Source organism: Furipterus horrens, unplaced genomic scaffold (assembly GCF_987537825.1).
Source record: "Furipterus horrens unplaced genomic scaffold, mFurHor1.1.pri manual_scaffold_1, whole genome shotgun sequence".
Lineage (NCBI taxonomy): Eukaryota > Metazoa > Chordata > Mammalia > Chiroptera > Furipteridae > Furipterus > Furipterus horrens.
Genome location: NW_028327171.1, coordinates 18,288,870 through 18,302,867, shown reverse-complemented (window position 1 = coordinate 18,302,867; position 13,998 = coordinate 18,288,870). Strand labels below are relative to the sequence as shown.

Below are 13,998 nucleotides of genomic sequence, written 5' to 3'. Positions count from 1 at the left end.
TCCAGAAAGTAATTTAATATGTTTCGTTTTCATTTTCCAATTCCATTTAAGTTGTAGTAATTTTTATAACAAATTATTCAACTTTTATGGACTATTAATGCATTGGTGCTGATACTATTTCAAATATAATTTTAAATTAATTTAGGCAGATAAGATGACTAAAGTGATTTGTTTTACCTGTGTAATTCACTTTAAATTCAAGGTGCATCATGGCAATGTCATTGTCCTTTGTCCGTTTATTGTAATGCGGGTTTATGACAATTTGATCTATCAAGCGGGTTACTACCGGAGGAGAAGTCAGATTCGATGTCATATGCAGGCCTAAGATTGCTTTCCACTTAGATGGCTCTAAGTTTCTCCTGAAGATTATAATAAAGAAGTATAAGAAACTCCCCTTTTACCACAGTGACTTTCTAGAGATCTTTGTTAAAGATATTTCTGAATTATGTGTTCCCATCCTAAAATGTTCTTAATTTTCTCTGAAGAATTCTTCTTTAAAAACATTCCTTTAATTCTCTTTTATCAGATCACAAAGAAAACCTTAATTAGTGCTAATCTCTCTCTATCGCTTCTCCTGAATCTTCTCTTGATCTCTAGCTCTAGACTGTGGTTCTCAACTTTGGTTTCACATTAGAATTATCGAGAATAACACTGATGACTGCTCTCTCCCTTTTCTCTATCTTTGATTTAATGAGTCTGGGATGTTAATTTTAAACTAATTTTAAAATCAAATATACAAGATTATGTTCATGCACGACCAGGTCTGTAAACCACTGCTTTAGAGCACATCCAATGCAGAAATGGCAACTTGGTCCAGGATTTCTTAAGATAAACATAGCAGCTATTGTAGTAATGGAAGGAGATTCAGGAGCATCCTCCCATTTAGGGTGTCACTGATTTCACACAGACTCAAGGTGAGCAGTTAAACCTATTATGATTCTTATAATCTAACATACACTTGAGTAATTTACATCTACAATGTACTTGAGTAATTTTCCATATCCAATGTTGGCCATCAATAAAGTGTTGGTAAGAATAACATTTGTGTTATAGGGCAGATTGAATTGAATAGTATATTATAATTTTTAAGTGTGGAAGGACTTTTAAATGAACTGTTGGCCTGAAACATTCTCACTCCAAAAAATTATAAGTGAACATCTGGAGTTAAGCCAATTAAACCATATTCATAATGAAGTAAAAATTCAATAACTTCAATTATCGCACAGCTAGTGATTTAATTCTTAATAGTTGCAAATACCTAGTTTAAAGTGGTATTAGACTTTTTTTGGGCGGGCGGGTAAGTTACTTACATAGACACAGAAAGATTTGTGGAATGACTTGCAAGACAAATGCAAATGATACATGTTGGAGAAATATTTCTTTCCCATAGTGCTACTTATACATGCAGGAGAAATAAAAACATGGAAAACAGGCTATTTTCTATATATCACAATAACAGTTTTGGAAATCACTGAGAATGTATCAGATTAATGTTGCTGTAGATTGTATTTAATTAGATCAGTAACTTGAAGCATGTATGTTTAATCTTCACAGTTTATAGTTTGTAAAGTGGTTTTCTACTCAAAACCTTAAAACAATGAGAGGAAATGGTGATTACTAAACATTGTGTTAGCTACAAGCTATCTCATATCATTTATATTATATTTATAGTTAGCAGATAAGAATGTGGGAGATTAGGTGCTATTTCTGAACTGCATTATTTTATTATTAATTTAAATCTATAGCAAAAATTCTACTTATATTTCTCTGAATTTCTATGTCATTACTTCTGAAGATAAAATATGTAGAAAGCACTTAAGGAGACAATCCTATCATTTTTCATAATTACATGTTCTCTGTCATTAACTTCAAAATAAAATCTACATAATGCACTTACACTCCTTTTGAGGAAATTTTAATAGTTATCATTTAAATGTGATACCATTAATATAATTGACATCATTTATAATATAAATATTAATATATTAGTTGTATAATGATGTAATTATAATGCAAAATAAAATGCCTATATATAAATACCGAATGCTAAGTAAGTGACATGACATTGCAATTATAAAATTAACTTTCTTATAATATTGAATAAATATGTAAGTTAAGTGTTGAGTAAAACACATACAATTCTTAAAAATGAGTGAACATCAGTAAATTCAGGTAACTCTGACAATCTAAACTTACTAATGAGATCAGCCATTTGTCTAGCTTCCTGAGCCACAACCCCAGGGCCACCATTGTCTCTTTCTAACTTTCTCCCTGATTTCACTCTTGCTCCTCCCAGCAATCTCATTTCCACACAAAAGCCTCATTAGATAATAGCACTCATCAGTCCCCCAAATGGTCTCCAATCCCATTTGCCACAACCTCCTGAGACCTCACCAGGGCTTAGCACCTAGCTGCCAACATCTCCAGTCTTGTCAACAGCAATAGCAAGCCTTCTTGAGGTTTCTTGTTTTGATATTAAGTCATGTCAGCACAAGTGATTATACACACACACACACAAATTAAATTAAAATTAAAATTAAATTAATAACGATAAAAAACTGGCAAGAGGACTCTCTATGGATCATTTCATCATTGATATATTTCTAGTCAATAGATGTAATCCTGACTGTAAATCTATATATAACTGCTTACACAAGAAACAAGAGTAGTTGCTTCTGCAAGCAGAAATGGCGAGTGACTGGGAGAAGTATAAGAGTACTTTCCAGGTGATGAAAGTGTCTTATGTCAAAACTCATCAAATTGTACACTTGAGGTGATGCATTTGCTATATGTCAGTTGAAAAAAATGAAAAATAAATACTAAACTCTGGTTGGTTGGAGAGTTTGCTTAACACAGAAGTAGGGTTAGCAATTTTTAAACAACTTCTTATGTTCTAAGCTTGAGAAAATCCATAAATATTTTGTGAGTAGTAGATGCAAAATTTCCTATTACTGGAGAAAACAGTTACAACATGGAAAGAGAAAATACTATATCCTGTGGTATTTTATTTTAGTTGGAGCTATCTTTGAGTTCATATTTACAGATATACAGTTGTATCCATTAAGAGGGTCTAGGAGCAGGACATAAAAGCGGTAGCAATGAGCATACAGTATCTTCTTTTTAAATATAGAAGGAGCTGCAAGTAGCTAAGTGAAATTAGGGTTTCTTTTAGAAAGCTTGATTTGAAAGTTAGGGCAGGGGAAACACAAATGAACCTGTAACATCTTATTTTGACAAAAAGCAAAGAGTTTTCAAAAATGGTGATATTTCATGACTGATAAGGTAGCAACTTAAAGGGTTTTCCCAAATATAAGAATTTTCTACAAAATTCTTGCCCATATTAAAAAATATATATCAAAAACAAGAAATCCAGAAAGGCTAAGAAATGAAGAAAGATATACATGCTATTTCATATTTTAAAAGACAAAAGGGACATATAAGCTAAATGCAGTGCATTATCATGGATTGGTTCTTGGTTGACAAAAATATGGACAAACCAAAAATGTTGTGAAGGGCACATTTGGGACAATTGACAAAAATGAATACATACAGCAGATTAAATAACTGTTTTTTTAGCTAATGTTGAATTTCCATGATTTTCTGTGATTATCCTTGTTCGTAGTAAAAGTACATATACATATTTAATGGTAAAGGGGCACAATGTTTAACCTACCATCAAATGGTTGAGAAAAAAACTCTCTAGACTGGAGAGAAAGAATAAGAAAGATTTTACAGCATAAAATTTAAACTATTAGTGAATCTGGGTGAAAGTATAATAAAGTTCTTTGTACCATTATTTGCAATTTTGTATGTCTGTTGAAATTAATCAATATAAGATACTTGTAAAATAAATATGATTAATGTCTCTCGGCAAGACTTAAGCTCTTTTTTCTTAGACCTTTCAATGTAGAAAGAGCAGCACAATAAAGTTTTTATCACATATTCATATTCACACTATGCAAAAGTGTTGCAGCATCTTAATTTTTCCTGACAGTTGCCTTAGAAAGTAGATATCCTTTATAAACACCCTACAGATGAGGATACTGAAATGCAGAGATACCAAGTAATATGAGATCAGTAGGATAGGTAGAATCAAAACCCTGTCCTCTGGTTCAGAGTCCACCTTTTTTTTTTTAAACCATGGCAAATTGGTCGATGGTTCCCAAATCTCTCTTTTAAGTTTGGAAAAAAAGACAAGTCAGTGATAGAGAAACAACAGGCACAGGGCTGTTCGGGATCATCCAAGAATACCGAGGCTGGATGGAAATGGGAGCGTGGGCAATAAGAATGTATGAAGAGGAGAGCTGTAGGTTAAACGACCTGGAAGAGGTTTACATGGAGGCCAAGTCACTTGTGTAGTATGATTTCAGGAAGTTGCTTCATTTGGGTTCTTCCTTTTACATAATAGGAAGTGAAGCGTTTCACTGCACAGTTAGGATTTTAAAAATATAAATAGGCAGTATTGGCACACTGGTAAAAATAGTTTTTGATCATATATCTAAAATAATATCAGAAAATTTCTTGCTTGGTTAGAGCAGCCATGAAGTGAAAAGAAACCAGAACTCGTGGCAACTATAGAAAGAAGAAATAATGCCGTTGAGGGGCTGAAGAGAGGGAAAATGCCAGTGTGACACGATTCTATTACAGCTTACCTTTGTTTGCTTGTGTTCAAATCAAAATTGTGTGAAAAGACATGTCCTATATGAATGAACATGGGTTTATATTAAATGAAGCTGTTTTTTGTATATTTGTGGTCTGAAAAAGATATAATATTGGTATCATTGACGCACAGTAAATACATTTGTGAGGTAAGTAATTGAAAGATGTGGCTAAAATTACTGCAAGCCTGGTTGACATTTAGAAAGTATATGCTCTACAAGAACATCAAACAAAGTTGCCAAATTCCAGGTTAATATAGGAGATTGCTAACTTACTAATACCTACCTTTGTGCGACAGAAAGCACCGAGTGTTTAGCTAAAGATATCTTTGACTTGTAATACAGTTAGGATATAGATTACCCATCTGTCACATGCTTAAGACATAGAGGATATATAGGTAAAAGTTAGTCATGTTTAGCAGGGATGGGCAAATTGACTGCTATGTATGCTTGTTATGTTCTGGTTGAAAACAGATTAAAATATAAGTTATTAGGAGGCAGCAAACATTAAGAAGGTGCACTTTATATAGGGGAGAGGCTGTAGTTTAGTCACTGACTTATAAAGCTCAGGGCATCGAATCAGAGAGCTTTACATATAGATGCTCAGCACCACGGACAGTTCCTTTGAGGCTCAGGTAATAGGCCAATGTGTGACTTGGAGGACGGTCCTCATTTTCAAGTTCCTAGGATTATGGATTCAAATTTACTCTCACTCTGTACAGTGAGTATTAGGCATAGAGTCAATCCTTTAGTACTCATTGTCACTGTCACTCCCTATCTCCCAACTTCCCATACCTTCTCTGTGACAATTTGTTCCCATCTATAAAAGAATTTCTAATATTTGTATTGGTAGGGAGTTGTTTTTTAATGTGATTAACTACAGCTACATCTTCAATTCTGGGCACATGTTTCTTTTTCTGGATGCCCTTAGAAAAGGCTCATTGTAATCCTCACAAGGATGGCCATTTTCTTGAGTCTTCTTCTGCTTAGTAAGGAGCAGGAAATTGTCCTAGGGCACAGCTTATGAATTTTCTGTGAGCACACCAGCATTTTATCTGACATAATTCAGAAGTGTTAGAATGGGGTTAACTAAAGAGGTTCCTTCTTTCATGCAGAAGAAGGGAATTAACCAGTTGTTGGGCTGAGGAATATTTATTTTCTCCTCCCTTTCTCCCTGCCCCCTCTATGCACATTGTTTTCTCCTGTGGCTTTGCTTTAGAAGTGGTTGCTTCTAGAAGGAGAATAAATTCTAGAATTTAACGTGTATTTTGTCATGTTACAAAGAAAAGAATTAGATATAGTTGATATTAGGTCTAAGTTTTCATTATGGGTAGTATCAAAATAGATCTGACTTGAGAACTAAGTAAACATTTTTATCCTCACTCATAATTAAGTCTTTAAACATAAATTTTTAGAGTACAATTTATTTGTTACTAGAGAGCTTTTTCATACTAAAAGTTTGCTGACAATATATATCGACTTAATTGAATGATAGCCACTATAATTTATACACTAAATACTAATTTTACACCTTTAAAAATGCTTACTTTTCAGTTATTATGTATGTAGGAAACATAACACTTGATGCAAATATCGAACAAAGAATGATTTTTAATTAAACTCTATTTTATGCATGATTTTAGTGGGAAAATGATTGGAAAGTTTATAATGTCATAAGTAGTGGTTAAGATTTTCCTGATGAAATGGATTTGTGAGGCTACATGAACATGAAATGCACAACACTGTGGTCATCTCATTTTGAAAGGGACACGATGATGTCACACTCACCCATACACGCAATGAGCTGCAGACACCAGCCAGTCGTTGCTGACCAGAGAAGCACCACAGAGCAGTTTGCCGTTATAATACAAAGCCGTCAGCCAGGGCCAGGCTCCTTCTTTGGCATTCCTTCCTCCAACAATCTTTGGGCTGACTTCTTGAGTCACTAGTTTTTTCCCACATGCTATTAAAATAATTGAAGAAAGAGCTCTGCTTTATTTTGGTGAATTTTCTCTGATCATGAAAATTGAGTGGATTACTATAAAATAACTTCTGGTGAAATACCAGTTCTATTCAAAAATTTAAACTGAAATCTTAGGGAAAAAAATGACAAAATGTTTACTTACATTTATGGTTACATTGTAACAGAATCAGTGAATCCTGTAAACACTGTTTACTGCAATAGAAAAACAATTATATTTCAGAAATTATGTCCCTAAGATTTTAAAGCATAACATAGTGTAGGGTATCCTACCTTTTTTGGTTAAATGAACTTTTAAGTATCTTATAAAAATGTGTGGAGGCTGAAATACAAAGCAGAAAATCCTCAGTTCAAAGTCAAATAGAACCGAGCTTGTGTCTTTACCACTTACATTTCATAATCTGGGTAAGTTGTCCAATATCCCTGAGACTCCCTTTTGTCATTCATATATGGGACTTACTTTATTGTGATTTTCTGGGAAGTAAAAATTTTTTCAATGGAATTATTATTGTGCCTTACACACAATGGACACTCAATAAATGATAGCTATTGTTCATTTGTTCTAACCAACACTGGATTTCATCATTCTATAGCACAGAATATGCCTTAATATTTCTAATCAGACAACTGCTTAGTTCCTCACTCTGTGGGCGGGACTGTGAACTTCATTCAGGGAATTCAATGATAAATTAATCACAGGTCCTGCTTTTGGAGGTAAACACATAAATAGGTAAATATAAAATAAAGTCTAGTGATCAATACTTCAGAAACTCACTACCTGATAAATGGTTGGATACCAACTATTCAAAGCCAGTAATTGCATTTTAAACAAAAATGTAAACAAAAAATTGTTTCAAAATGTGTTATACTTACTAACCACTAGAGATCAGTCTAATACAAGGAATTAAAGTACTTGCCCTGCTATTTCTTCATGCAGCTACTGCACATATTAATCACATTAAAACACACACATGTGCACACCTATTATTTTAATAATTTCTATTTATATATTTAACTATATATGCTGTGCATGTTGTCTAGATACTTAAAATTTTAGAAAAAACCAAAACAACATAAAATAAGACCCAAGATTCATATGAGATCATAAGCACAACCAAAGCCATTCAGTTTCCTGGAAAACACGTGATAAGGTTAATTTCAAACCACATGCATCATGGGGTCTGATTGACCTATCCTTTAGAATAGTAGATAATTATAATGGAAATATAAATACATATTCTTATATTTTATTAATAAACAATATGCATGTATGCATATCTATCTAGATTTAAACCTATCAATACATATTCAGAATTCTGCAAAGAAAATGCCTCAATAAATCCTCTTCTATTATCTACACATTTGTAGAGAGAGAAGTAATTTCTGGGATGAGTCAAGTGTTATCCTAATTCCTTCTATATCTATAGTACTCATCAATGAAAATCCATATTCAAAATGGTTCATCATTCTTAGATATTAGAAAATCTCTGTGGTATGTATAAAACTGTTTTTTTTTGTTGTTGTTGTTCTTTTTTTTTTTTTTTTTTTTTTTTTTTATGAAGCACAGACAAGTTTCTGGTTAGCTTAAGAGTTAACCAGAAATGTATGGTGAACCTTACATTTCAATCGCCATGCATTTTGGTAGTCAAAAATTTCATACACAAACATACACACGGAGTCTTTCAATATGGAGGAGTGAGTTGCTGAACCTATGGTCAGAATGAACAGTGAATTCCCTGTTTGTGCAGGTGTATTTAGAGAGAAACAGAGTTACTGTTCTGGCCTTTGGCAGTGGAGTCAGAGCTGGGTTATCTCTCCAGACAGGAAGAAAGACAATGCCATAATCTTGTGTCTTTCTCTTAGGCCAGTGGAAGCAATACTGTGACATAAATGGGCGGATTTATATCTGTTGTGTTGATGAAGTGAACTCATTTCTCTCCCAATAGAGGCTCAACAACATAGCCTTTTTTGTTGTTGAAAAGCTTTAACTTTTTTTCCTCTCTCCTTTCTGGAACTGCTATTTCAAGGGAGCTGTTACTTCGGGAATTTAGAAGACAGCACAGTACAGTGAAAGAGTAGAGGGCTTTTGAGTCAGACTGCCTTGGGTTAGAATCTCTCTGTTGCCTGCAGGCTTTGTGAACTTGCTCGTCAGTTACCAACACGGGACTTCTGTTTCCTCATCTTCCTAGTGCTCTTTCTTTCCTTATTATTATTATTATTTTTATCACAGCCACTAGTGCAAGGGTGTTTTCAAAAACAACAGTTTTCATAGGGTAATAAATGTAATGAATACATACATAAATAAATTAACTACCTAACTAAATAAATGTATATATGTCTGATTTTCACTAATTCAGTATAACATTGCTAATCGAGGATGGGATTGAGGACCTCTCTGGCTTGTGGATGTCATGAAAGATTAAAGTAGCTATGTCTGTAAATGTTGTCTTCTTCAAATAACATAAACACACACACAGTACGGACTTTGGATATGGAAAGAATGTTGCTTTTTAAAACATTAGTAAATGCTATAAAAGTGAACCTAATTTTAAAGAGCAAAAGAGAATTTGTAAGCACAACTAGAAGCCTGAACTGCTTCACTTCATATCCATGTCTATTTGGAAGGCAGAGAAAAGATTACCATGACCTTCTCTTTTGCTGATAGCTAATTTGTGTTGTTCTCATTAATCTGATTCAAATTGGACTGATTTATCCCACCTCTCACAATTGTTTTTAATGGCATCTACTTGTTTATGAATTTGAAGGTAAGGATTAAAAGGGTATGGAATTAGAATTTACTGGAGAGCTATCAGTGTGCTAAACTACATATACAATATCTCATTTGACTGTCTTAGCATTTATATGGGGATTAGGTAATGTTATCAGATAGGATCAATTAGAGACTTTTTGAGACTACCCAAAGAATAAAAATGTTAACTTTCAAATTATGTGACTAGTACATGATGGAATTAAAGTATGATAGGCTTCAAAATTTATTTTCTTTGCAGTCCATGTACAACGTGGCCAACAACAGCTCTTGAGACCCACCTTGGTGTTAGTATTAAGCTGCCATTAGGTGCTTTGTTTAGTTTTACAAATGGTCCACCTCCAGTAGATAAGACAGGCATTGAAGAGTTTTCAGTCCTAGGGAAAAACACACATATAGATAAAACAAAACCACACACACACAAAAACCATGAACTAAACTTTAGTTACTCAATGCCGTGGACATTGAAGAAATTACAGAATTCCATATAAATAAATTAACATTTTAATATAAATCTTCAAGTATGTTGCTATCTAAAAGATGATACAAATTAGTAGAATTATCTATGACATAGATATAATTTTAATTTTTGCTTAATACCTCAACTTTTTATTTATATGCTTATATTTTACTTAACAGTGTTAAAATCAGTGTATAGATAACTTGGGTGTCTGAATTTTTTTCATTTAACATATTTATATTATACAATAATTTCCCTAATGATCAATTTTAATGACAACCTCATAGACTTGCTACATCATAATTATTAAACTTTGTCCCTATCGAGTGTAATTTGTCTTTTAAAAAAATGCATGTTGCCAAAGAACAGTCTAGAAAAAAGAAAACTGTGTTTAATTTCAAATGTCACTTTGTTTTTCATATTTTTTTCAAGTTAAAGCCTAACAAACTCTCACTTAAAGCCAGAAGTTTTGGGTGGCTCTGAAAAAGAAAGTATGTAGTCTGGATCTCCAAGTGTCAACTGGTGAGCCAGTGGGATGGCGAAAGAGATCCCTCCATGTAACGAAAGCCATTAAATCCCTAGTCTTTCTTTTCCCTGAAAATCTGTTACATCACACTCTCAACTGTGAGTTTTAATTGGAGATTTCTCTCAATGATCCTGACTCTCTTCCTGGGGTTCAGCTGGAGACTCTCAGCTTCTCAACTCCTAATCTTGTTTTCTGCCTTCTACTTATCCCAGATTTTAATCTTCATATAAAACTACGCCTTTGGGCTGGAAAATCTTAATTTCTGCCATTTTGTACTGGTTAGCAGGGAGATGATGGACCCACCATTGCCTCTTCATAAAAGAAGGTTTAATGTTTTCTGTAGACTAAGCCAACACTCACCCTTTTCTACCTGTGTAAGGGATTTTCAAGGATTACCCATAGATGTTATGATCACTAAGATGAAAAAACCTTGGTAGAGGGTGTTTCTTCTCTCTTTCAGGTGAGGCAATGCCTTAAAGAAACTGAAGGAATGTTTGTCCTGGAACAGTGGAGTTTAAAATAAATGTTTAATACTGTAATTAATGGTTAAGACTGATTTAATGATTAGTAATGTGAGTTGTGGGTAAGAGATGTGAGCTTTGAGCCAGACTATGGGGTTAAAATCTTGGTTCTACCAGTAGTACAATTAGACAGATTCTCAATCAGTCAGTTCTTTTGCTACCTCATCTTTACAATGAGGATACAATGCTGTAAGGATTAAATAACATGGGAAATATGAAGCCCTTAGAATAGTAAGTAAATGTTTTGGATGTTATATTGTTGTTCGATTCTAGCCCTAAGTTTCATTTTAGTTATAAAAAATTTCTCACTCTTTTAACATTTTTAAATGTCCTAATCATGTATTTTTTTGGTTGCTTGGGATTTCTGATATATGTTCTTTTTACCTTTTGTGCTAAGCAGATAAAAGTAATTCAAACACGCAAATTAATAACTATTTATTTGATTAAAACCTGAAATGGATTTACCAAGAGAAGATTAGTATTGTTTATGTTATTGTTAAAGAGTAAGATGTTCCTCCCTTGTGGGCAGGACAGTCATTTTATTTGAGAATTTATGTAAAATGTATTTGTTACATTTCAGAAAATGAAACAGACATAAAAATGTCAAATGGCAGTAGAGAGCGTATAAGGTCAGGGATGTTCTAGATCAGCAAGGACTTCACCACTGTAGAAGCCGTATATTTAAGGACTCACACTTTTAAGGAAAGCAGAATGTGGATAAAAACAGATCTTAGAGACTTTGAATTGTACCATTGGTGCAGCAGCTTCTGGTAGAATTCATTAGTCCAATCTTGGCTTTTAAGAACAAAGAATGCCCGTCCAATTTGAAGAGCAAGTTGGAATTGGTTTACTAGTGCACATCTTGGCTGCAGAGGTAAAGTTGATGGGTCCTGGTTACCCTGCAATCTCCCTTTGAGATATCTGTCTTCTTTCATAGCTTTTGCTCATGTTCCCAGTATACTTCTGCTGAATGCTTACATGTGTTAGACATTTTTCTGGATCATTTTCTGTTTTTGACTCTCCATGACCGAGGATTTTCCAAGTATGTTCTCCAGACAAGCAGCAGTAGCCTCACTAGAAAAATGTATCAGAAATGCTAATTGCCTGGCCCCACTTCAGACCCACCACATCGGAACTCTGGGGTGATGTCCAGTAATCCATTCTTTTAACAAACCCCCCCAGGTGGTTCTCATGCTTGTTAGTCAGGGAACCACTATCATAGCTAAATATAATATCTATGTCTTCCCTTACTAGAGGTCTACTTTTGGCTTCCAAACTGGCTTCTAGTGACCTACTAAACAATTTGTTTTAAGGCACCGATAAAGTTAATTCATGTATCAGGACCCATAAAATGAAAGCTATCTTGGTAGTCTGGCCCAAGTCAGAAATCTAAACCTAAGTCAGCACACCCTTACAGGAAGTCTTACTGTCCAAGAAACCTAACATACACAAATCATAGTCCTCCCACTCAGCTTTAGCTAGTTTACCTTTCCCTAGAAAATAGGACCTGCTAGCCTGGTAAGGAAGTCTTCAACCTCCTAGCCAATCATGTTCTGATTCCAAGTTGACTCTATTAATGTTTTGTAAAACTTGCTCTTGCTTCAAATCCCATGGGAATGGTGTTCTATTGTTTTCTAGGTATTGTCCCCCTCCCAATACATGAATTGATTTACTTTGAATAAAGGACAGGACTTCAAATGTATTACTAAATTGTTTTAGTTTGGTCATTTGACAACATGCATAACTATAGCAGGTCCTTGAATTCAGTAATTTTGTTTAACATCAATTCATCATAATGTTGATGAAATATCAAGAACTTAAATTTTATTTATATCAATTAGCCTATTGTTAAATTTGTTTCATTATACTTCAGATTTCACGTAAAGTCGCAGCGTCTATTGACAATGTTAAGTGAGGACTTAGTGTATGTGGAGGGACTTCCTGAAGGGTAATTCATTGCAAATATACCTCAGAGATATGGATTTAAGACATTTCAATTATCTCTAGCTGTTTTTATTCTATCCCTTGTCTGTCTCTTTTAAGATAGACCCTGAGGGAGATGCATTAATTTCTCCAAATATTAAAAAAAATATATATGGACAAAATTATATTGAAACATATTGAAAACTATTCATAAATCACTTTTTTATCTAGTATCTATTAATTACATACCTACCTCTGGCATTGCCCCATAATGGAACTGGCAGGTATATTTATAACATAAACCTATTCTGGATAAAGAAAGACTAGAGACAAAGCTTTACTAATAAAAACCATAGTAAGTAAAGAATATATTTAAAGAATAAAGAATTTAGTAAATGCTAATTATTTTACCTTGGTATGCTAAAATACTTTTTCATAGTGATGTTTTTACTATCTGGATGAAAACAATAGAGATTATGTATGCATATTAAAAAACACATTATCTTATATTCTGAGATGGTCTTCTCTACATTTTTAGTCTCAAATTTTACTAGAGAAAATAGATTGCAGTTAACTGTACAGATACATTGTTTTGAGTTATTTGGAATAATTAGATAAAACCTCCTTTGGAAAAAACTTATAAAGTAATTACATAAATAATTACATTTTTAAAGGAAATATTGATATCAGAAAACTAGGAATGGTGTATATAGGCCATCAGTTCATGCAAACATTTCCTGGTGTCAGTTCTGGATATTAGAATTTGGAATTTAATATGAGATGGGCTACCTGCGTCTGAAATCCTGCCAAGTTGAACTCATCCTTTTTTGGTGCTGGACACAATTTACTTCAGTTTGTATTCACAGTAAACAGAATATAAGTGACAGAAAAAGTATACAATGAACTATTTCTCATTTTAAGAAATGATGGAGATAATAAAAATATAATTTAAAATGTTCTTAGGAAAATAAAAGGTCAATAACTTCATGTTGTCACTAGTTTTAAGAAACAAAATCTTCAAACTGAAAGATTAAATTGTGAAGAGAGAATATCTTATATTAAGTTCTGTGAATATAAAGCATGCAACTGGGTTCCGGCCTCAATTTTTTTTCCTTGCAAGGAAATTAGTTGTTAATTTTTAGAGAGGTGCTCTGTCAAGATT

General features: G+C 33.5%; 1 protein-coding gene across 1 annotated transcript in view; it reads right to left on the bottom strand.

Moving 5' to 3' along the window:
• Positions 1 to 13,998, bottom strand: part of TMPRSS15 (transmembrane serine protease 15) — a 114,401-nt gene that overhangs the window by 8,597 nt on the left and 91,806 nt on the right. Inside the window, exons 20-23 of the mRNA XM_090270433.1 lie at positions 9,688 to 9,783; positions 6,785 to 6,834; positions 6,447 to 6,621; positions 178 to 359 (exon numbers count right to left, since the gene is read on the bottom strand). Of these exons, the coding sequence (XP_090126559.1) occupies positions 178 to 359; positions 6,447 to 6,621; positions 6,785 to 6,834; positions 9,688 to 9,783 (503 nt within the window). The remainder of the gene's footprint in view (positions 1 to 177; positions 360 to 6,446; positions 6,622 to 6,784; positions 6,835 to 9,687; positions 9,784 to 13,998) is intronic.